The sequence below is a fragment of the Marmota marmota genome, unplaced genomic scaffold, assembly GCF_001458135.2.
Source record: "Marmota marmota marmota unplaced genomic scaffold, marMar, whole genome shotgun sequence".
Classification (NCBI taxonomy): domain Eukaryota; kingdom Metazoa; phylum Chordata; class Mammalia; order Rodentia; family Sciuridae; genus Marmota; species Marmota marmota.
Window position 1 is genome coordinate 23,714,011 of NW_026000101.1, and position 25,703 is coordinate 23,739,713.

The window sequence follows — 25,703 nt, forward strand, 5'->3', positions numbered from 1 at the left end:
AAGATTCAGCTGTAGGCTGCCAACAGAAGCACACCTTAAAAATAAAGATGCAGCAGTGTATGCTTCTAATGCCAGCTACTAAAGAGGCTGAAGCAGGAGGATGAATGTTCGAAGCCAAAATGGGCAACTTAGCAAGACTCTGTTTCAAAATCCAAAGATTTTTTAGAGGCCTAGGGATGTAACTTCAGTGGTAGGATGGCCCTCAATTCAATCCCCAGAAACATGCAAATGGACTAAAATGGAAAGGAAAGAACCCCATACTAATGTTAATCAAAAGAAGCTAGGATAGCAATATTCATACCAACCAAAGTAGATTTCAGAGCAAAGAATAGTACCAGGTATTATGGTTTGGATCTGGAATGTCCTGAAAAGTCTCTTGTGCTCAGCGGTAAAGCTTTTTGAAAGTGATTTAATCATGAAGGCTGTAACCTCATCAGAGGATAAATCCATGGATGGCTGAAAGGACTACTGGGTGGTAGTACCTATTTACAGGAAGTAGATCACTGAGGACACGTCCTGGAAGGGTTGATCTTCTCCCTGGCCTCTTCCTCCCTTCTCCCTCCCTCCCCTCCCCACCCTCTCTGCTTCCTGGCTGCATGGGCTGAGCAGAGCTTTCCTCTGCCACACCCTTCCACCATGATCTGCCTCACTCAGCAGATGGAAGCAACTGACCATCTACTGTATCTTCTGAAACTGTGAGCAAAAATAAATCTCCGCTCCTCCAAGTTGTTCTTGTGAGGTGTTTGGATCACTGTGGTGAAAAATTAACTAACACACCAGGGATAAGGAAGGTCAATTCATGATAAAAGAGTCATCCATCAAGAGAACATAGCAATTCTAAATAATGTCAATAAGCATATAGAATCAATAAGTATATAGAAGTTTTCAACAAGACTGTCAACCAAGTAAACTAAGTGACATTTGTGAAACACAGCAGATCACACATTATTTTCAAGAGTGCATGGAATATATACCAAGGTAGACCATATTCAGAAACACAAAACAAGTCTAAATAAATTAAAAGGATTCAAGCCATGCAAAGTATAATGTCAGCCATAGCAAAATTAAATTATAAACCAATGAAGTATACCTGGAAAAACCTCAAAAACGTGGAAACTAAATAGCACTTTTTAAAGTTAGAAAATGTCTAAATTGTGTATATTTGGGAGCAAGGGGAAATGGATTGGAGAACAAAAAACGAGGCACCAAAGTGTTGTGGAATGATTTTTATAAAGGGTAGAACTCAATCTGCCTTTGATTTCCACCCCCTTTGATTTTCACATTGATAATAATATGATTATTCTGAAATTAAATCAATTACTTCTAAAAAAAATCAATTACTTCTGTTTTATGAGTCTTCATCACTTACAGAATTAAGTCCAAACTCTTGGCAACACATTTCTGTTCATCCCTCTGACCTTCCTTCTGCAGGTGCACCTAGTACATATGTGTCACATTTATTATACAATCCCCTGGCTTGTCCATCTCCCCAGCTGTGTTAGATCTATGCTAGCACATAGATCTATTTTTTAAAAAAAAAATCTATGCTTTTCCATTTGGATATTTCAGTGTCTACATGGCGCTGAACATAGGGCATGCTTCCAGAAACCATTAGTTGAATAAATGAATAACTGAATATAATAAACATTATTTTCTTTTTCCTCTTTAAAAAGAACAATTTCCCACAAATTGAGGAAATTACTTTCTGAACATAATCAAGAATTTTTTTCAGAAAGACCTTCATTGAAATTAAGCCTATGCATAATCCAGCTTTAAAATTTCAAAGACCTTAGGCCATGGTGTTCAATCTTTTGAAGTAGTAATGCCTTATCATTTTCTGCTTCTGCATTTGTGCCTGTCATATCCTGCTGAAATGTTCTTTTCAAATTGGTTGATCAATTCCTAAGCACTATTCATCAGACCAATCAAGACAATGGTAGGTATCCATCAGTGGAGTGTGGACATTCAAGAAATCTGATCCAGTATTTAGAAAATCATTCCTGAACTCAGAGTTGGCTCAAACTGGCACTTTTCTGGCATTTGCTGTGGGTGGGGAATGTGGAATGCTTTGAAAGCTGAATGGCTTCATCAAGTTTTAAAATTCTCTTATGTCCAAAGGAAAACAGCGTTCATTGTGTAAAAACACCATTGTTTGTTTTTTCTGCTTTTCTATTCTTTGGAGTTTGAATCTGCAAAAACACTCACACCCAGCATTTTGCTTTATGTACCTCTCTGACGTTTCTGGAGATGTGAGTGATGTGGAAACCTTTTTTATTGTGCTTGTTCAGAACATTCAGAACAAATGGGGAAAGCAAGTCATTTTTAATGCTTATATTAATTCTATGGAGAAAGACTATGTTTCTGGTTGTTATTGTAGGCAAAAATAGAATTGTTGGGAGCAGGGGTACTGGGATGAGATTACCAAGGTTCAACTTCCTGTTTTTCTGCTACCTGCTGTGTGACTTTAAGCAAAGTATTTAACTTCTCTGTGCTGCTTCAGTATCTTCATCTATTCAATAGGAATAAGAATAGAGCCTACATCATAGGGCTGCTTGAATATTAATTGGCTTAATACAGAGTGCTTGGAAAGATAATTGACAGAGTAAATACAAATAAAATTGTTTTGCAGCTATTATTATCATTGTCATTATCACTATTAAAGGGATTAAATTTAGAGTTCCCACATCTGATTATTAAAAGTCATCCTGGGCTCAGTGACACATGCTTGTAATTCCAGCGGCTCAGGAGGCTGAGACAGGAGGATCGTGAGTTCAAAGCCAGCCTCAGCAAAAGCAAGGTGTTAAGCAACTCACTGAGACCCTGTCTCTAAAATAAAATACAAAATAGGGTTGGGGATGTGGCTCAGTGGTGGAGTGCCCCTGAGTTCAATCCCCAGTACCAACAAAAAAAAAAAGAAAAGAAAAAGAAAGAAAGAAAGAAAGAAAAAAAGAAAGAAAGAAAGAAAGAAAGAAAAGTCATGATTCTAGGTGATAATCACTCCCTTAGTAGCAAGATTAGTTTATTAGTTTGAACCCATCACAACCTCATTGCACAGAACAGAGAGCATTGCCTTAGGTGAAATTTGTTCTAGGGAATGAGGCAGTGAATGTGAGGCACTGTCCAGAAGCCCTATCTTGCTTTTCTAATGTCATGCTGAGGACTCATCATTCCTCATCCTGATTAATTCATCAGCTTCCTTCCTTCTGGTCCAGGATTTCACCCATTCACCACCCCATGTCCCCTTGCCTAATCCATATTCTCCACAGAAGGCCAAGTGATGTTTCTAATAGAAAACTGATCTTTTCACAAACTTCCTTTTAAAACCCTCAGTGGCAACCTTTGACAGAAGATAAAGCCCATACACCCTGGTGAAGCACAGGGCCTCTGGGAGCAGACCCCAGCATACCTGTCTGCTTTTTCCTCTCATCACTTATATGTGTGGAGTCCTGATGAGCTCTTTGTAGTTTCCCCCAACTCACCTTGCTCTTCTGGACCTGTGCATATATGTGCTGCTCTCACCATCTGGAATCTGTCACTCCATGTACCTGGGTAAATTTCACTTGTCAGGATTCACCTTAGGTGGGTGTCATGTTATTCTAGGACCCTCCCTTAACTTTGGATTTAGAATATTCCAGACATTAAGCCTCCCTGAGCCAGAGACCTACTCTATGCCCTAACTTCTACCTAATTGCCTGGCACATAATAATTTTATTAAACACATGTTGAATTAATTGCTCTCTACTCGGGGCTCTTAGTTCCTATGCTTACAGTTCTAACAGCACTTAACTCATTATTATGCATAACTATTATGAGTTTGTTTGTATCTCCCATTAGACTGAGCTGCACATGGCTGAGGCCTTGTCTCCCTATCTTCCATCATAGTGCCTGCTATGAAACAGTAGCTTAGTTCTGAATGAGTATATGAATAGTATGTACATGCTGTTAATCTCAGGTTTGATGTTTCCCCAAATTCTGAAGCAAAGAGATTTATGAATCTTCCTGATGGTTCTTGAATGTTATCCCAGTTACACCACTGAAATTGTAAGCAAAAATTTGCATGTCTATATATTTTTCTGAGTGGTGGGTTTTTTCCCCCAAAACCTTCCTCAGATATTGTTTCTGTAACCTTCATCAGATTCTCAAAGAGGTCTCTGATGCTCCAAAAGATAAAAATCTGTGTCCTAGATAATTAGTTTTTATGTATTTTTTTTTAAATTTGTAGTTGTAGATGGACACAGTACCTTTTATTTAATTTATTTATTTTTATGTGATGCTGAGGATTAGACCAAGTGCCTCACACATGCTAGGTAAGTGCTCTATCACTGAGCTACAACTACAGCCCAAGAATTATTTTTAAAATCAGTTATTAAATATAATGTGTGCGAGGTAGCCTAATGGGTCCTTTCAGGCCTTTTGACCCAGAGGCTTTTGACCAGATCAGGCTTGTGGCTCTACACCCTGACTGCCTCCAGCCTCTAGTGGTCTCCCTGCTGCTGTATTGTGGCAGTTCCAGTTGGCAGTAGCCAATGTTTCTTCTGAATGAATATCCAGCCCCACCCCCAGCTACCCCCACCTCCACCCCCTTATATCTGTAGTAGCAGTTTGAGACACATTTGCAGGGCCTTCTAGGAGCATGAAAGATTTAAGGCCCTGGAACTAGCACCATATAATGTCCTATCCCAGCATTCAGGGTAGAGGGTTTCTGTTTTGTTTTGTTTTGTTCAAAGCTGAGAACCTTCTTTGATCCAGTTTGGCTAGACATTTTTCTCTGACTTCCCTCAGTAGAATTGGCATATTTTTTTTTTCCTGGCCTAGACTCACAAAATAAGAGGAGACTAGAGTTTCTCTAAGGAGCTAAGGGAAAAAAAAGTTTTAAAAATAACTTGACCAAGTGTATTCATCTGGCAAACACAATCTCACTACACAAAATAAACTTCTTTAGAATTTCGCAATAGCAGTTCCTGAAAATGTAAACAACCCCAGGGTCCACATGAGCAGAATCACTTGCTGAATAGAAAGAATCCCTGGTCTAAATTCTGCAGAAATAACACCTTATAAAACTAAGGGTCAATGACCTTATGTGGAAACAAGAAGGGGGCAGGAGCCTAGACCTTACCCAAAGACGGTAAGAAAGTCTTATGATTAAATTCTGGAAAAACTGGCTTCCCAAATCAAACACTAGGATGGTGAGGGACGGAGGGGCTACTGCCTAGGCCTCAGGCTCTGGCTCAGACTCTACCAGGCCCCTGTCTTCCCCAGGGAAAGCCAGATTCTACAGACTCTCATGAAGTCAGAGGAAGCCCCTACAGGTTTCACCATGTATTCTGTTGACAAAATAATGGTCCCATTGAAACTGTAATAACATACTCAGCCAACAGACTGCATGTTATTATAATAACTTTGTACCCAGTCCTAGTTTTTTGAGCACCACTATACTATGTTCTCTCTAATGAGGCCCATACTGTTCTAATGTACTTGTACTGAGTTTGGGTACCAGAGTAATACATGCTATAGATTATAAGTGCAATTATCACTTCATATTTGTAGAGCTCCCCTTCAAAACAAAGTATGTTCTCATTTCTTAGTGGTGTTCACATCCTTTTTATGTAGAAAACATTGTGCTAGATACCATATCTTAGAATGGACAGAACCTGGAGGATTCAAAGAAAAAGCACAAATAATTGTCTTTAAGGGTAGAAAATGCAACCTGTGGCCGGGCACAGTGGTGCACTCCTGTAATCTCAGCAACTCAGGAGTGGGAGGATTATAAATTTTAGGCCAGCCTCCATATCTTTAGTAAAATCTTATCTCAAAATAAAAAACTAAAAGGGCCTGGGATGTTACTCAGTGACAAAAATGCCCCTGGGTTTAATCCCCCTACCCCCATACAGAAAAAGAAAAATGCAACCTATGGAAAATATATAGTTAATGAATTTTTCAATCCCCAGAGATCTGTGAAAAGACAGGGGTAAAACTTTAACATTTTATTTCAGGAATATAAAGGAATACAAAAAATCATGGTTAAATTATCAACATTTATTGAATAATGGCTTTGTGCCATATCCTTTACAGGCAGTTTTGAATTCAACTCTGATAATAACCTCCTAAAATAAATACACATAGCACGTGAGAACACCGATCACAGGTAAATGATTGTTCAAATGTGACAGACAGTTTTTCACACTCTGCTTGTTTCCTTTCTCAACCTGGAAGTTGGATTGTGTGTTCTGTCTCAGTAGAACTCAGACATGACCACATGACTTTTTCTGGCCAATGAAACATGAACAGTATATATCACTTTTAGATGAACGGTTAAAAGAGACAGTATGGAAGTAGGTGCTCTGCCTCCTTTTCACTTTGCCACAGTGACCATTAACTAGACAGTGACTGCTCTTCAGCCTAGGTTTCACTGAGAAAGATACTAGAGCAGAGACTCTGTTTCAGCTGCCGTCAAGGTATGCATGTTGCATAAGCAAGACATTAAATTTTGCAGTGTTTAGCCACTGGGTTTGAGAGTTTTATTAGTCTTGATTCTCCACCAAAGCAAAACCAATAAGAGATTATCTCTGTATGCATCCATCCATACAGAGATTTATTATGGAATTTGCCTCACATGTTTAGGGAGACTGAGAAATCCCAGTCCGCCTTCTACAATTTGGAGAAGCAGGAAAGCCAATGACTAAAAGCCTTTAGTCAAAGGCCTGAGAAGTGTGTGTTGTGGGGGCACTGATGGTCCTAACCAGGCAATGTTCAAGGACAGTGAAGAAGGATTTCCCAGCACCAGAAGAAAGAGCAGATTTTCTCTTCCTCTGCTTTTTTGTTAGTTCCAGGCCCTTAGCAGATTGGATGATGCCCTCACACACTGATGAAGATATCTTGTCTCCTGAAACTGCTAACTCTTCCAGAAACACCCTCACAGACACACCCTCACAGATACACCAAGATATAATGATAGCTGTGCTATCTGAGCATCCCATAGCTCAATCAAGTTGACACATCAGGGATTTGTTTCTATAGCAAAACTTGAATTAGAGACCAAGTCACCCAGCTGATTAGAACTTGACCTTCCTCTATTGCAAACACCAGACCCTGAACTAACTCAGTGCTGCCTTCCACATGGAGAATGATAGTCAAATGGCTTCTACCTAATTTCAGGAGGAGGAAAAAGGGTCATTATCTGCAGTGACAAGAATTAAGATGCCTCAGAAAGCAGATGAAGACTATTGAATAACATGAGAAGTGAGAAAGCTCTGAGGAACTTGCACTGAAGATCTACTCAGGAGGAAAAAGTGGTTAATACTTTAATGTATTTCCTTTGGGGCATGTTTAATCCACACTTTGAGTGTTGTTTCTCAAAGGAATTTCTATATAGGATGTACTTCTTAATAGAGTTCCTGGCTTGGAATTCAGTGTCTGTTTCAGGGCCTCTCCCTGAGCTTATTTTTCTTATATGCCTCACAATAATAACCTCTTCCCCTAGTGGTCAGCACACAAGATGGTTTTCATTTCCAGCCTACCAGGAACCAAGTATTTCAGTTTGGATTTCCCTAAATCCTCCTGAGACAAGGACTGGAGCGCAGTTAGTTTATCTAGGAAGTGATTCCATGAGTTCGGGCAGACTGGAACACAAAGGAAAAGCCAAAGTAAGAATAAATTTGGCAAGTGACTACTTCAGGCAACTGGTGTTAAATTTTTCTTGAGTGTCTAAAAAACATGAAGAAGGCCTCCCATGATCACCCACCTCAAGCATTCATTCACTGGTCTCATTCCACATTTGGTTGTCCCTGGAGAATGTGACCACCTCCTTCACTGCAGCACAGACTGTGTTGGCTCCTGGGCTGAACAAGCTCCTGCAGCTGTGGGAACAGTCTTATAGCAGATAGCAAAATGAGGCCTGGTATGCACCTGAGGTCTAGGAACTAGCCACTTCATAATGCACTAAATTGAGAGCTGTGACAGAGCAATATCTTTGGTCTACTGCACTAAGCCCTCCTCCCTAAACACTAATAATTGTTATTTTAGGCTTGATGGATATGAGAAGACACCAGGTCATGATTTAGAGCACTGAAGAAGCACAGTATAAATCTCAGATAAGTTCCCTCATCTCTAAAATGTGGGAGTCACATTTTACCTACCAGACCAGGTCATTGGAAGGACTGGATGAGCTGGTTTATGTGAAAATGCCTGGTGCCTAGAACAGTTTTAGCAATAATAGATATTCAAAAAAATGTTAGTTCCCTGCCCTCTACCTTATATACATGTTCTGGAGCTACACTAGATACTTAATCAAATGGCCTTGAGGGTCCTTCCAATTCTTCACTGTATCATTCTGAGATTTCTCTGACAAGTTATGAATTGTATTAGACTCTCACTGTGGCAAGTGACAGAAGCCCAACTCAAACTAAAGAAAAAGGGAAACTACTGACTCTTGTAACTGGGAATTCCAGGGTTGGCATTGGCTTTAGGCACTAAACTAGGTACAGGAACTCAAATAATGTCACAGATGCCTTCTCTCTATGTCCCCCTCAGCTGCTTCTTTTGCTACTTCTTTCCCCTATCTTATAGCTTGGTTCACCCTTATTCAGGAGTGGTGAGAGGAGGATGTTCTAGACATAGTGAACTCCAGCTTTTATCATCCTTGCTTGGTGACCTCAGAGTCCATGTAGGAAATCTCAAGGGCGACTCTGATGGGTGTTGCTTGGCTCATGTACATACATAATGCCCAGAAAGTGGGGCCCTTGAAGTCACTGGAGCCTGCTGGAATCCCATGGGCTGAAGCAGAGTTTCTGTGCCAGAGGAAGGGTGTGGGGAAAGGCTGCATGTTGGCACACTTCACTAAGACAAGGTGAGAAGAGGGACACAGTGAAGCAGAAATGGACAGAAGAGGTCCTGGCAGACCAGCCATTACTTGCTACTTCTGGTTGAGGGGAGAGTCACCCTGGTAGGCCCCCATAGTCACACCACACTAGGGAGGCGGGATCCATATATAGCTTCTGTCAATGCCAGCAGAATTGCAGAGTTCCAGCCAGGGGCTGAATGTGGCCCAATGCTGAGCTTCAAAACAGAGCTGTTCAAGAACAATGCAAGGACTCAGCACATTCATTTGGAGTGAAACAAAGCCTAACTGTGTCGCCCTCTCCCTGTGTGCCCTCCAAGGTCCTCAGTGACACAGCTAGTGCTTTAGGGAAATAAATAGGAAATGTCGTATCAGGGTAGCTCACTCCAGGTGTCTTGGACTCCATAAAAATATCTTATGACCTTTTTTCTTCATTACTGTAAAAATAAAATTGAAACTTTTTAAGATAGATAAAGCAGTATAGAAAAGAAAAATTAAAAATACCTGTTATGATTTCACCCAGAAAACCATTGTTGACTTCTTGACATACTCCTAGGTCCTTTTCCACAAATGTTCACAATGTCGTCTTTTTAAATATTAAAAACTGGGAGCTTATGTTACATGCTGCTTTGTAACATGCTTTCTTTACTGATGTCTAAGGTACATTAGAAAAATGCATAAGTTCTAAACAGCTCATTGAATTTATACTCATTGTTTTTAATAGCAGCTTAATGGTCTGTTGTTGACCTCTACCAAAATATATTTCCTCAAGCCATTATTGACGAACAATAAGTTATATGCCAGTTCATTCTAGACTGGCAAACATTTATTGTCTGCCTAAAAGCCAAGGCAGCCTCTACATTATTTGTATCAGTTATTTTTGTCACAATAATTCTATATAACAAATCACTGCAAAATCGAGTGATTTCAGGGCTGGGTGCTGCTCAGTAGAAGAGTGTGAGGCCCTTGCTCAAGTCCTAGCCACCAGCAACAACAATAAAATTCAGTGACTTAAAACCATAATGTCAATGTTCGATACCATGGGTCATCTGGGCAGTTCTGCTGAAAGGGGTCAGCCTCAATGGACTATGTGTGAGGCAAAAGGAAAAAGGCAAAAGCAATGAGTTCCAGTGTATTCTTTCAAAACTCCAAAACTAAACCAAGGAATGAGGAAATTGCAGGTAGGATTAAAAATGAAGTGGTTTGGGTAAACAAACTTCGCAAAAGGAAGGAATTTTTAAAGAGATTATGCCAGACTCCTATGTCATCAGCCAAGAAGGTTCAGTGAACTATAGCCTGGGGCAGGGTGGTGGGGAGATAGTGGAGTAAGGGTGTAGAGAGAAGGCAAGGAGGAGAAACAGGAGAGCGCCAAGATCACTGGTCAATGCTAATAGTGGAATCCCCTCCCGAACCAAGAAAAACACCTGGCCTGAAAGCCAAGAAATCTGAGTTCTAGTAGTGGTGCTGCCACGGACAAACTGAGACTCGACTGGTGGCTGATGCATCTGGGTTTCCATCTTTCTCCTAGGGGTTCGGGGTTGTGTAGATCCTTTCCAGCCCCAGGATTCTCTTACTGCCATATATGTTTTCCTTTTAGCTTCTGGGGCTGCAATGAGGAGCCACTTCAAATGAAAACCTGGGTTACCATATGTTAAAAAGAAAAAAAAAAAAAAACAGAAAACATACAGGAAAGGGGATGAATGTGTAATTCAATTTTATAAAAAGAAGAGTTGTTTTTCTGGGGTTCTGATTAATTACCTAGAGTAATGCTCTTTGGTACAGGTATCAAAGAAAGGAAGAGAAAATTAAAAACAAAGGAGGGAAAAGGAAGTAATAAAGGAAGGGAGGGAAGGAGGGAGGAAGTTAGCTAGTTTTGGATTCATGTCTACAGAGCATTAGGCAAAAAAAGATGGGGAAAATTTTAACTAAAACTTTACCAAAACTCTTTTCTGAGAGATGTTTCTCCTCTGAAAAGCATCATCAGGGCTGTTAAATATACAACGCAAGTCTTTTGTATTGCTGGACATGAAATAGAATCACCATTGAGGCTGGTCAGAAGCCATTTAGAAATTCAATGATTTTCAGCCCAAGGGGATTTCCAGTTGGTGAAATAGCTTCTTAAGAGGAAATGATTATTGAACGGTGTATCAAACCTAATTGGAATCTTGAGAAAATAGGATTGTGAGTCCTAAGGACAGCTGGATGCTAAAGATGATAATGACTGGTAATCCGACTTTTGTTTCTTGCCTTAATTAGGATGTGAAATTTTAAAAAGTCTTGTTTATTTTCTTATGAAAGGAGGGTAGTGGGGGTGGTTTGGAGATGTTTCCAGTTCTTCAAAAGCTGCCTTCAGTCTGACAGTAGAACATTTCTTTATTTTTTTCTCAAAAGCAATCAAGGAAGGCAGAGGAGATTTAAAAAAAAAAAAAAACTCCTTTGTTTTCCATACAAGGGGGCTGGAGACTGATGATTGATTTGTTCATGATGGTGGTGGGCACTGATCACAAAAACAATTGAAAAAAAAAATTTATCAGCTTGTGAAAGTTACTTGAGATCCTGGTTACTTTCCTATTTGGAAAATGGGATTGGGTATGTCAAGTTGGAAGCATCCTGACATACCAGCTTCTTTTCTTATCTTCCTATATTTTTCTGAATTCATTGCTTGGAGAGCATGAGTTCCCAAAACTACTAAGCACACACCATGTGGGAAAAATAAGATACTAAAGTTTGGGAAAATAAGATACTAAAGTTTCGCTCTAGAACTGATTTGGGGGATTTTGCCTAGGGTGTCTTTAGGAGTGATTACCTTAGAAACTGGTTCTCCTGGAAACTAACCTTCCTTGCACAATAACTAGACCAATCCATTTTATGATGAGGGAATTCCTGTGCATCATTAAAAGTACTGAGGCAGACCACCATCATGCCAGGAGAATCACTCATTAAAAATTGAAAAAAAAATTTTTTTCAAAAAGGAAAACACATAGTCGAGTAGGAAGATCTGAAGGAGCATTGGGTCACTATGAATGATAAAAACAGAGCAGGAGCGGGAGCAAGGAGCATATACTCTTTTCCATAAAATTATCTTGAAAATTACTTGGAAAAACCCATTCACTCCATTCCTATAGAGTGGAAGGTTAATGCCTGCTTAACTGCACACTACAGTGTCCAGAACAGCTGTCACAGGTGCAGCTTTGAACAGTGTCATGGTTCTGCCCCACTCCCAGACTTGACCTTTCTATACCTCATTTCCATTTCTGCAAAATGTGATTGGCGTAATGTGGGTTTCAGAGGAAATTACTGTAGACAGAGAGTGTCATTATTGTTAAATGTTAAGCATTATGCTAGCATAAAACACTCCTTAAGATAATATATGATTTTTGTTACAGCTTGGATTTGCTTAAAAGGATCTATCTGTCTATCCTCTTGTTTGAATTTCCATTACTTCTGTCTTTAGGAGGAGCCACGCACATTCATTTTCAGGACCCAGGGCTCATTAATATAAATTCTATTATTACAGATGTTCCCATAAAACAGTGAGACAATCTCTTGAGCCCTGGGCTTAGTCAGGGTCTTGAAAACAAGTATGCTTTACTATTGCAGATTTGCTAGGTACTCACTTAGATGTGTCATGTCTCTTCATTCGAGATACAAAGGCATGAGAATGACTACCATTTCTATGTAACTGCCTGTAATCATTAAAATTAGTACACCTTGGAGCACCAGAACATTGGGTAATCTGATTCAGTAAATTTGAATAAGATTAGCCTCTCATCAAAATCAAGTAGCCCTTGAACTCTGAGCACTGCTGTCCAGAGCATATGATGGATCTCAGCTTGTCACTGAGGAGGCAAACATGCTTCTTCCTTCTTACTCTGTTGCCACCTGTTAGGATCTTGCTATGATGGTACCCTTTTACTCTTTAAGTGCCTTTTGAGGGGAAGATGTAAGGAAGTGGCTTGGTAACAGAATCTTTGGGGGTTTTTGCTCACATACCATTGAAGACCAGTGTGGCTTTCCTTTTAGAGGAAATGTATAATTTGAAAATGATAGAAATGGGTGAGAAGTATGAATGTTATTCATTCAATACCAAACTAGCTGGAAATACTCTCTTTTTGTTCTCAATTCCAGAGACTAACATCCCAAGGGACAGTGAAGCTTCCAGATTCAGTGTGACTATTATAGCTTGTGCTAGGGTCTTTTACCCTCACAAGGGGGGGACCTACCTATGGGTGGTGTGAGAATTATGTGGGAAAGAACAACATGTGGCATGCCTTGATCCTTACCATGGGACAGGCACTGTGCCAGGCACATTTTATGCATTACTTCATTAAATTCATACAACTACTTTTATTGATATCCCCATTTTATAAGATGAGGCCATTAAGGTTTAGAGAAGTTAGACTCAGTTACTTTGGGTCTCTCTGACCCTGAAGGCCACCCCCTTAATCACCACACCACCTTGTCTCCCTGGTATCTTTCAGATGAACCTGGCCTCTCTTCCCTGGGAGAGCTTGCAGTTAAGATCCATGAATTCCTCAGATTTCTTCCACAGGAACCCGGAGAGAAGTCAGTTGAACGCTAACAACTTCATCTCAGACAAATGTGGCCTTTTCCATATATATATGAAGACACAACACACAGAGCACTTACGTACATAAGATCTGGAGTCAATGCCCCTGTCCTGGTAGTTTTGAAATCTTGAGAATTCAATTGTTTCAACCAGATACTTCACTTATGCAATGGAAATGGGAAAATAAAATGCTTGTCCAGAGGTCAGGAACGGGCTACATACCCTTATTGTCCATTTCTGCTCTTTTAGAACCTTAAAATCTAAGATATATGAGATTTTACTCTAGACTCAGAATTATTGGTTCAAAATTGCCCCCCTCCCTCGGTTTTTTTTTTTCCTTCTTTTTTTTTTTTCAGAACTGGAGATTGAATTCAGGGGAACTCTACCACTGAGAGACATCTCCAACCCCTTTTTAAAATAGTTTTAATTTTGAGGCAGGGTTTCACTAAGTTGGCTAGACTGGCCTCAAACTTGCAATCCTCCTGCCTCAGTCTTCCTGGAAAACAGTGTGAACATTCTTTAAAAACATTTTAACCAGCAAGAAGATTTTTCTCTTCAACTTATTGCTTTTTGAGTTAACAGCTTGAACATGACTTTGGCAGTTGCTGCAGGTAATTTTTCCCTATTGATAACTGCTAACAAGAATCATTAAATTTCCTTTCATCTTTTGCCTAGCATTTGGGACCCCAGCCCTTATCATCTATCTACTTGCCTGGTCCTCATACCAACTAAATTAATCTCTATTTCCAGAATACGTCTCAATTTTTTCTTCCTTTCTGTATGTTTCTCTGTGGGTCTCTTTATCTCAATGATCTGAACCTAACTCCAGCAATGTCCCCCATTTTCAAGGTCGAAGGTCAGCTCAAATACTTCATCTACCCTAAAACTCTGCACAATCGTTTCAGCCCTTTTGTTTTCCTGTGTCTGTGTTCCATGTACATTTATTGGGGCTTTTAAAAAAAAAAAAAGATCTTACCCACCCCCATCTTCTCTTGAACCAGTGCTCTTTGTGTTTCTCTTGCTGTTCTTATAGCCTAAGCATTGTGAGGGCAAGATCCAGGTTGCCCAATGACACACAACAGTGGCAGGGCAGTGTGAGGCTTACAGCTATGAGTTCAGGTCACAAGGCCAAGTGTAAAATCTGGCTACGTGCTTACTAATTACATGATCTTGGGCAAGTTACTTCAACTTTCTAGCCTATAGTCACCTGTACTTACCACATGGGATCTCATGAAAATTAAATGAGCTGTTTCATGTAAAGTATTTAGCAAGCATCTGACATATTTTGGGAACCTTGTAGATGTTAAACATTTGCAATGCTTACAGTGAGGTCTCTTATTTATTAATTCAATAATTTATTCATCCATTTATTCTGCCATAACAAAATACCGCAGGCCGGGTGGTTTAAACAGATGTTTATTTTTCACAGTTCTGGAGTCTCGAAAGTCTAAGATCAGGGAGCCAGTCAGTTTGATTTCTAGTGAGGGCCCCTCCTGGCTTGCAGCTGGCTGCCTTCTTCCTGTGTCTTTAACATGGTGGAAAAGGGGCTCCTTTTTCCTTTTCCTCCTTCTCCCTACTTTCCTCTTCACCTTTCCCCTTGTTCCTTCTCCTCCTGTTTCCCTTCTCCTCCCTCTGCTGTTGCTGCCACTAATCCTATAATAAGGGCCTACCTCAAATGACCTCATCAATCCCTAATTACATCCCCCAAAACATCACACTGGGAGTCAGGGCTTTAATACATCAATTTCAAGGGAACACATTTCAGTCAATATCAAGTGTCTATACATTTTTTTGAGATAATCTGTGGATATAGCAATGAACTAAATAGACCAAAGTCCCTGTCTCTTAGAGTTTACATTAATTCTAGTAGAAAAAGTAAGCATGGGTAGATAGAATAACAGTGCCTAGAGACTACACAATATATCTCCATAACCTGCAAATATGTTATATTGCAGGGCAAAGGAAAATTAGGTCACAGATGGAATTAAGTTTGCTAATCAGCTGTCCTTAACATAGAGAAGGAAAGCCAACAGACCCAGGGCAACAACAACAGTCCTTAAAAATGAAAGAGGGAGGCAGAAAAGTCATAGTGATGCTGTAAAAGAAGGACTCAACGTGTCATTGCTGGCTTTAAAAAGGAGGCAAGGGATATGGACAACCTTCTAGAAGCTGGTCAATAACAACAAAAACACAAGAAAATGGATCATTTCTATGGACTTCAGAATGGAATGCAACTATGCCAACATGTTGATTTTAGTCCAATAAGAGCTATGTTGCACTTCTAACCTCCAGAACTATAAGGTAATAAATTTGCATAGTTTTAAGCCAGTAAGTTTGTGGTATGTTGCTCTGCAGCCACAGAATACTAATATAGGCAATGAACAAAACAAGTAAAATATATAGTATATCAGATTACAGAAAATTCTATGGAGAAAACTGGAGTAAGGAATGTGGCCAGGGTGTGTCAGAAGAAAAGGATGATTGTGATTTTAAATAAGATTGAAACAGGAGGCCTCTGTGACTTTTGAGCAAAGAGCTGAAGGAAGCGAGAGAGTATCTGAGCCATGAAGCAGCTGAGCCATCAGAAAAACTGCTGTAGCAGAGGTCACAATGATAAGGTCTAAGGTAGAAACTTCCCTGGCATTTCTGGGAGCCAAGGAGCATTTCATAGCATGGATAGAGATGTAGCCCAGAGGGACCAAGGAGGGCTTAAATATAGAATGATGGCCCTTCAGAGCAGATGCTGAAGGTAGAGCTGTCCTCCTCTTCCAGTCACCTGGTCACAGGCAGAGCAGCTGGATCCAAGAGTGGGTGAAGTGAAAGTTAGTCAGGGAACACCAAAGACTTCTCCTAGTTGCCAGTCCTCCCCAGGAAAGGAGCCACTACAGGGATAGAAGTGGGATAAAATCTCTTTTTTCCCTAGTGGTGAGGATGAAGCCCAAGGAGAGAGACAGACAGTTCTGCTAATGTTTGTTGGTCAAATTGGATGCCCTCAGCTCTGTCCATGACCTGCTTATTTGTGCCCAGAGGGATGAGCCCTACCTCTAAGGGCAAAAGTTGTATCTCAAGGTTCTACTTTAGTTTCTGAGTCAAAGAATCTTATTTATCCTTTCTTCTTGACAGGAAAAAAATATCATGTAATGAGAATTCAAGGAGCTAACGTTCTCCTCTGAATTAGGGACTAATGAGTGAGAGAAGGACTGATAAGGATTAAGTGATATAATTAAGAGTTTCATCCTAACTGTTCTGCATGATGGATAAGCTCTTTGCTTGCCACAGTGCCCAAAAAAACTTTCAATGCAGTGATGGGGGTTTGAGTGTGTAAAGATTGGGGCAGCTTGTAAATAAGCTTGTCTTCCTCAGTGACAGAAGAAACCTTGCTTGGTGACTGCACTTTTGTATATGGTAGTTTTCCTCCATTATGTTTGAGTTTTATATCCACAGTCAACAACATCTTATTGCCCAAATGACACAGAATTACATAGAATCCTTTAATCCAGGTTGATCTCACTGGGCTGTGATTACTCATTGAATTATTCTTGCAATATCAAAGATGACTTGATATTGCAAAATATGTGATTTTAGAGGTTCTCATTTAGTAGACCTGGAAAAATCTTTTTCAGCCTCCTCAAAAAGAGGAGGATATATATTTTCTCTATATATCTTAGATTCTACTTACTATATTTCCACACCTCCTTAAACTGTAAAGTAAAAATTGTAAAATGTAAAAATATGTATTAAGATGCTATCATAAGAAGAATAGAAAGATAATAGAAGATCCAATTCTTTCATTCAGAAAGGCAGGAAGCTCATATTAGACAACTTCTATGAACTAAGAATATTTTTTATATTTAGTTTATTCTCAACAACTTCCCTGTCTGCCCTGGGAAGCACATATTTCTCCTCTCCCCTCAACCTACACAGGAGAATAACTGAGGCCTAAAGGTCCTAGGTAGACCAAGATCACACAAATAGAGAGTGGAAGGCTGTGTGGGTTTTGCTTCAAAGTTCATATTTTTTTCCATGGCTCCCAGCTTGTTCTAGTTAATCTGCTGAAATTCCAAAGTATTTCCCAATGATTACTGCTCCATTCTGTGTCTGTGGCATTTTTCAATAGTCAGAAAATCTCAAAAAAGGTGAGCCTTTTGTTCCTTTTTGGGTGCCTTGGAAATGGCCATCGTGGGCCCAACCGACATCATTCTTGCCGCCCTAGCCACCAGGGTTTGTGTCTTTCTGCATGGTTGGGTGCTCTCTTAGACTGTCCGTGTTCCAAATCTTTTGGAGAGAGGGTGACTCTAAAGGCTACTTGACTTCTCTCCCCCACGTAGCTGCCTTTCCGTAGGCGGCCGCCAGAGGTCCCTGCTCAGCGCCCCGTGGCGATAGTAGAGCCCGGGAGGGTTGTGCGGCGTGCTGGGTGCAAGTGGGGGCTGCTTTGGAGCTGCGGAGACTGCAGCCGGAGCCCAGCGCGCGGACCAGAAAGTCCCTCGCGTGGATCGGCAAACGTCGCCCCTTCTCCTGGAGCTCACCCTCCTTCTCTTGCTCCTGCTACTGCTGACCCGGCAAAGGGAGCCGACAGGGCCCCAGGCTGAAGGTAAAACCCCACGGTAAGAACCCCGCTCCCAGCGAGGGAAGGTGGTACAATCCCGCAGCAACTCGCTTCTGATTGCGTCCAGGCGGCAGAGGTGTGGGGCGCACTTGGGGCCGGTGCAACAGGCACCCTGGAGGTGGTGGACCCGCTCTCTAGCCGCCTCCCGCGGGCTTCCGGGGCTGGAGCCCTCTTTAAACCGTGCCTGAGTCTCGGCTTCTGGCCGGCTCCCGGTGCGCACTTCCCCGGCAGGAACGTGGGTCCAGTTTCTAATCAGGGGCCCGTGGCCTTTATTTTAAAAGATATGCCAAGAAAATCTTCCTTTTAGGGTGCAAATCTATCCCGATGCCATTCCGAATCGCTTATGCCTGCAGGGTGCGCGCTGGGCTGTGGATGGCGGGAAGACAAACTTTTACAAAAGTGCGTCTGAGCAGGGGGACAGCTTTTGGGCGGCTTGATCTTGAGTGAAGTGGCTCGATTTGGGAGTGAGTAGGAAACTCTGCACCCTCAACCGGGTGGCTCCCTAGCCCCCCCGCCCGCTGACGGGATGTTGATGCTTCACAGAGGGAAGGAGGGTATATAGGACGTACAAATTCTACTGAACTCTTAGGCAAACTGTCAAACATCGGGAATTACAGCCCCTGCCTTTCCCTGCACGATGATGGTGGAAACCCTTAAACTTTTCTTTGATTTCCCCACCCCACCTTTGGACCCTTGCGCGGGGATTGGAGCGAATGGTTGACTTCTGGCGCCCGACGCTACCAGGGGACCCCAAACCATTCCAGATCGCTCCAATCCCCATTCCTGACCCCCTCCCATAACCCTTTCCGCAGGGACCCGGCGACCGAGCCACTGAGATCGTGTCGAATGGCCTTTTGTTTCTCCATGTTTCCCCTATTGTTTGCTTTTCCAACATCTGGTGGGGCTTGGGGAGAGAAGGAAGCACCTCTTGCCTCCCTCCCCCTCCTTCCATTGCCATCCCCTGGGCCAGCTCGGGTTTGGGATCCCGGCTGGGGAAGGAGAAGAGCCCGACCCTACCGAGGCCGCTGCACTCGGGCCTTGTGGTTAGAGGGCGGAGAGAAAGTTGTTCTTTCCCCGCCTCCTCTGCTGCCTGTGGCCCGGGGCGCATTTCTCAGATCTTATCCCAAGGGCGCCGCAAAGGATGAAAATCCGAGAGGGATGCTGCTTTCGAAAAGAGTGGCAGCAAGGTTCTGCTCCAATCGAGGGTGCCCAGCGGTTGGTTCTAGAGGATTTCAATCTCTAGCTAAAGACATTGTGGCTGGGCCACTGCTAGGGCAATGGAAGCGGGCCAGGGCACCTCTGGTAGTCATAAGGCCGAGGTTCTGGGGTTTGGGTTTCCCAAGGCAGGAAGGCATGTGATTCTCCATAAAGATTGGAGATGCTGATAACTTAGGAACCTCAAGACTCTACTTGGAAATAGTGGTGTCGTGGCTCACTCTAGAGTATATGGAGAGTTCTAATTTCTCGTAGGGCTCAAGTTCAAACCCCGAGTCCTTTCCCTGCATTGTAGAAAAAGCAGACCACCGCACAGGGTGCAGATGGGGCCAGAGCAGTATTCCTGCTTCCAAGCCGCTGAGAACAGTGGCGTGAGATGCCCTCAAGTTCCGTTGTGGGTGCGCCTGGTAGGTTACAGGTGGCCCTGTTTGCCTGTAAAAATTAGATGCGCAAAACTCGTACTGATTCTTATTGAGTGTGAACCATTTACTAAGGAACTAGGGTGAAAGCAAATTAGCCACCCTGAGAAGGAAGGTGCCCCAGATGGTTTCTGGAGAGCCGGTTTTCTATCAGGGGAGTCTGAGCCTGTGCACCTGTTGGAACCTATACCTCTCTTTAGCGTTGCGGTTGACCCGGTGTTGCCGGTTCCTCCCCCCCTCCCCCAGTCCCAATCAGTCTCTCTCCCAAGGAGACTCAATTACATTCTTCTTCTCTTCCTGCTCCCCACCCCCAACTGCAGATTTAATCCAGAGCCTTGTGCACTCCACCACTGAGCTACCTCCCCATCCCTTGTCCTCCCACTCTCCAACTTTTGATCCCTCCCCAGTGCAGGGGAAGGAGGAAGCTTATGTGGGGACTTTTGTGAACTATGTACCCATCCAAACTTTTTTTTTTTTTTTTTGGCATGCTGGGTGATGGAACCCAGTATCTACTGCGTGCTGCATGGTAAGTAAGTGCTGTGACCCTGAGCTACATTCCCAGTCCCTACTCAGATTTTTAGTGAAATTTTATTGTGCTGGGCCCTGCACAGATCTAGGTTTACCTTTCCTGACTTAACAGAACTTTTGAGCTTTCATTTAACAGAGGAGTGAGACTGCTAAGTCAGGAATATGGTCACACAGATAACTTTCCCAGCAAGTTGTGGATATTACCAGTAGCATCACCAAAAGAAAAAAAAGCAAAATCTTTGAAGTACTGGGAGACACTTTAATTTCATTATGAAAATGATCACCAAGGAAAGATTCTTTAAATTTAGCAGCAGCAGCAGCAAAACAACAATAAGGCCTTATATAAGAAGGCCTGCTTTGGGTACTGCTTGTTCAAGGAGTACCACAAAACATATTATTTTTTAAAAAACTTTTTTTAGATGTTGATGGACCTTTATTTTATTCATTTATTTATATGTGGTGCTGAGAATCTAATCTAGTGCCTCACACATGCTAGGCAAGTGCTCTACCACTGAGCCACAACCCCAGCCCCCACAAAGTATTATTAAAAATGTGAAAGGATATAAGGAAAACAGGGTACTCATAGGGGAAGATAAGCTTTTGCTTATCTTTTTTAATTTTAGAGTTTAAAAAATTCCCCCCAAAATTATTGTAGAAAAAAATAGAAAACACAGAAGTGAAAATTAAAAAGAAACAAAAAGAAGAGGAGGAGGAGGTAGTTTTATGAACAGCATTCCAGGGAACAATCTTATCCAATTGTATCCTTAATAAATAACTTTCTGAAAGAAGTTGATATACTTTTTAGGATATTTAAGATTGCCATATTGTCTTGTTTATCATCTCCCTAACAATATGCAAGAGGATCTGTTTTGCATATCCTACCCTCTACTTACACTCTATATTATTGTTTTTCATCTTTGCCATACAGATGGGAAGGGATCTTTATTGCTGCCTTATTTGCATTTCTTAAGTTGAAAGTGAGATTAAATACTTTTCCTACTTCTTCCTTTATGATGATGCCCAATGGTGTCCTTGACTACTCATTTCAGTGGGGATGTTCTGCTTTTTCTTTTGTTAGATGTGCTCTTTATAAAAGCATACCATTGTGACGGCTGTTCCCGACCACACAATCAGACAATCTATATTGATTAGAAAGTGTCAGCTTTATTTGCCAGTTATCTTCCCTTGTGCGGGGAAATATTTGGCAAAACCACAACCATAAATTACTAAAGTAACCACCATCATCCTAGTAATTAGAGCAGGTAAAGGTAGTAGAAATTCATAGGAAAAAAAATCAAGCATATATTTTCTGCTTAGTAGTTTGCATGCCCCAACTCCTTTATAGCTCATGCTGCTTTTTTTTTCTTTTTCTTTTTTTCCCCAATCTGGAAGAACTCTGTTGATGAGTTGTTTTTGCTAAAGGGATTACACTAATTCATTTTATTGTCTGATCCTTCTGCTGATAACCTGTTTGCCATGATCCACACAGCTTCTTGTTCATTTAAACATCTCTTCTAAATTTTTGGCTGAAATTTGCCTCGCTTTTAGGGTAAGACTTTCTTTGACTCTTTTGGCCAGGAATCCTGCACTTGGAACAATCTTGAATCTGAACTCTTTAGCAATGTGTTGTTCATAGCATTAGCAGGAGAAGTCTTCCAAGAACTGGATCAGGTACATTTCACCCTCATTTGTGTAACCACTTTCTCTGGCTTAATTCTTGAATGAAGGTAGAGGATTCTGAAATGGAAATAGAGGAGAAAGAGAAAGAGAAAATTCATTCATGTAGGTGGCAAATTAAAATAGACAAGAAGCCATATGAGAAGAGTTAAGTAAATAATCTAGGTAATCTGGTTATAAAATAATTTTTTAAAAAGATAAAAGACGAAATCTAAGTAGTATATATTATCAGGAAGGCTACTTTACTTGACTGATAGGCAGTAGTCTTGTAACTGGAAAAATCCAACGTAAAATTCTTTCATAAAGTGACTCTAAGTCATTCATTTTAGGCATATATATATATATATATATATATATATACACACACACATATACAAAAACAGTGAAAATTCATACTTTTTTCTCTAGCATTTTCTCTGCCTTTAGATGTAGGAATCAGACAGTATGCATCTGGCATGATGAACACTCTGCTTCAAAGTCATAAATTCCCAAGGGTTAAATGAAAGCTTAATGGTCATCGAATTCAACCCTCCATCTAAGTATCACTATGAATACCATTCTTCAAACTACATAATTTAAAACCAACCAAGCTGCCAAGCAAATGTCCAGAAATGTCAACCTCTTTCCTCTGGGAAAGGAGTGAGGGGTTGGCTCTACAGAGCTTCTATAAACTTTTTTAATGTGCCGAACTTTTATGGAATAAACAACCTTGGTCACCAGAGGGGTAGGTCGTTGGGATGTTATATTCTGCAGCATTCTCTACTCCATATCTTCTAGCTGTTATTCTGGTGACTTTTGAAGGTGGTAGAGCACAGCTAAACAAAATGGCCAAAGGAAAAAGGAACAAAAAGTAGAATAAGATGGAGAGGAAATCTCATCCTTTAAATCTGTCATCAGGACTTTCTAAGAGGCAAATGTGGCTGATGTGCTAAGCTCAGGCTTCAGTTAGAGACAACAAACCTTTCATGAACTGCCAGCAGTCTGACTGAGGACAGGATTAATTCTAGGATAGTACAAGCATCCTTAAAAGGAAGATGAAGACCGAGGACAAGGGGGAGATTTTTGGAGGAAATAAGAATTTCATTCTAAAAAATATACCTTATTTCCTAGTAAGGAGTGTCGTGAAGTTTTTAAAGTAGTAGAAACATCTTCTGATTTCCACTCGGACGATCTCCCATCACAGCGACTGTATGTTTTATCTTTCAGGAAATTGTATATTCTGCTGAAGTATCTCCTCAGTTTGAGGTTGCCCAAAGGGAGCACCCCAGCTCTTGAGTGTTTCTTCTCATTACCTTTCACATCTTCCTTTTCTTTATTCTCTTTTTTCAAGCATTGTTTCAGATACTCCACTTGCTCATAAAGGTTGATTTGGAGTTGTACCAGTTGTTCCTCATCCCAACTGGAGTTGAAGGTGTTTTGGCTGAAGATATTGATGGCCTGTGTGAACATTTCATAGAAGAAATACTTGATGTTTGTCTTCTCAGGCTGGGTGGATAATAGGATCTCTTTGGGCAACTCAAAATCGTGGATTTCTCTGAGACATTCTACAGGAATTGAATTGCTCATCTTGTTCAGAAGCATCAGGTTTTGCCAGGTGAATGTGCTCAAATGAACTTTTAGTAAGTTACAGTCCTGACAGAGGATGTGGGTCATAAACAGATCCACTAGGAGAGCAAGCCTGGTGTACTTTGGGGTCATGTCAACCTTGATATTTTTTCCCCAAGCCAAAAAATCTCCACACCCAAGTTTGACAATGCTGTTTTAAGTTCTCTTTCATGGGACTCTATATACCTGAATTTCTTTAGGGGGAGGAGTTTTCTCATTTCTCATTTGATGGTTGTCAGGGTTGTAACCCCTTTCTTTTGCCCCTGAGGCTATTTTACCTTTGGTTGACAAAACAGATTTTTTTTTCTTTTTTAAGAAAAGTGAGCACAGCATTACCATTGCTTTACCTTAGATGCCTAGATAGCCTATCTGGCCTATCCTAGCACTAAAGAATCACCATATAAAAACTGATACAGAGGGGCTGGGAATGTAGCTCAGTGGTAGAGCACTTGACTAACGCAGGAGGCCCTGGGTTCGATCCCCAGAACTGGAAAAGAAATATTTTTTTTTTTTATTAAAAAAGTTACCTACTCTGTTACATAATAGAGATTGATGCTTCAGAAAATATATTTTCATGCCTGGCCCTATAGTCAAAAATCTTCTCTCCTTGAGTTAATCATGGACATTGATGAGATGACTTGTGATGATAGTCAGGTCACCAGAGCATAATCTGATTTAGGTTTTTTTCAATCTTGATAAATTAAGTTTTGTATTTGAATATTTTCTTTTTATTTGTTTTTTTCTGAGTCTCAAAAAAAGCTGAACAGAGTTGGTCAATTTAGTGTGGCATTTATCAAATAAAGACTGACATGGTTTGTTTTTCTGTTGCCATTAGAAGAGGTTGGTATTGCACAGCTGTTCTTTCCTTCAGTTAAATCCATGCCTTGCTTGCATTTCATATGCCTTAGAAATCTTCCAGTGAGTTGTATATTGGAGAATATTTTTTCTGCTTTCAAATGTTTCTTTTTTGTGGTATTATACATTTTCTTTCTTTTTTTAGATATAGTTTAGACAGTTTTAAAACTTTTGCTTGTTGGTTCTGGACTATAAAGATTTTTGTTTGTTCTTGTGTTTGTTTTTCACTAAGAAGGCTAAACGGTAGAATACCATCCATTTTAGCCAAGCTAATTCACACCTGGACCAGTATGGTAATGATGGTTATCCTCCTTTAACTTGTTTGACCAAATAATCTTCTGATCATGGTCAAAGCAAATGGATTCCTTTCCCTAAGAAAATAAAATGGGATGTCATTAAATGAGTCTCGCTTATTTTATCATTTTTCTAAAAAAAGAAATACATTAGTTTTCAACATAGTCATTTAAACATGGTAAGCAGCCAAAACCACAGACATTGATTGAAAAAAATGGCTTAAAAATTCTTGTCTTAATCAGTTGGCTTTATCAAAGTCTCATTGTGGATAAGTGAGATTTCTTAAAATCTTGACTTTTTGGACTGGTGTCTTATGAATAGAAAACTTACTGCATATATTACTCTATATTTTCTAGCTATATAAAACCTGATTTCATAGGCAAATTTCTTGGGGTGACTAATTTTGAAAAGGAATTAGAAAAATGGACCCTTTTTATCAGGTTATAAATTGACACAACCTTCATAGAGGGTAAAATAGTGGAGGCTATGGATCAAAAGCCTTAAAAATGTATATAATCTTTGACTTGGGAATTCGCCCTCTAGGAATTTATCTCCAAGGAATAATGATGACGTCCTTAAAGACTAGGCTCTTAGGAAGTTCATCACAGCTAAAGCATGGAAGACAATTTAAATATACAGCAATGGGTAATTGGTTCAGTAAACTGTCAATAAAGACTTCTCTGCAAGCACTAAAAATTATGTATGCTACTATATTTGGTCCCTTGGGTAGAATACACTTTGTAGCTTAAAAACAAGATCCTCAATGGTAGATTCTGATGCTGTTTTTTGTTAAATATAGATATATGCATAGATGTACAGGAAAAAAATCTTGAGGTATATATGCTAAAATTTTTGAGTTGTTATCTCTGACTGGAAGAATAATGAGTAATTTTTATTCTTATATTTCTATTTATCTAAAATTTTAAGTTTTCTGTGATCAGTAAAAGACAAGACTATATTTTTTAAAAGAAGATACACTTAAAAGTAAAATTATTATATATCTGAAATGGAATCTCTATATGTTTACTTAAACTTGTCCATTCTGGAGTATTTCAAAAGGAAATGTCAATTTCCCCCAAGGTTCAGTTCCAAATTCAG

General features: G+C 40.5%; 2 protein-coding genes across 3 annotated transcripts in view; one reads left to right on the forward strand and one right to left on the reverse strand.

Moving 5' to 3' along the window:
- Nucleotides 1-17,752: 17,752 nt before the first annotated feature.
- Mob3b (MOB kinase activator 3B) overlaps nt 17,753-25,703 on the forward strand; it is a 194,839-nt gene continuing 186,888 nt past the window's right edge. Inside the window, exon 1 of one of the 2 annotated variants that reach the window (XM_015492472.2) lies at nt 17,753-17,997. The gene's annotated coding sequence lies outside the window, so the exon portion shown is untranslated. Of the gene's footprint in view, nt 18,011-25,703 lie in introns of both variants that reach the window. The other variant, XM_048783527.1, reaches the window with a different exon arrangement.
- On the reverse strand, nt 22,951-23,549 carry Ifnk (interferon kappa). Its single transcript, XM_015492473.2, is given in 2 exon segments — nt 22,951-23,030; nt 23,033-23,549. Coding segments are annotated over 2 exon segments (597 nt in total).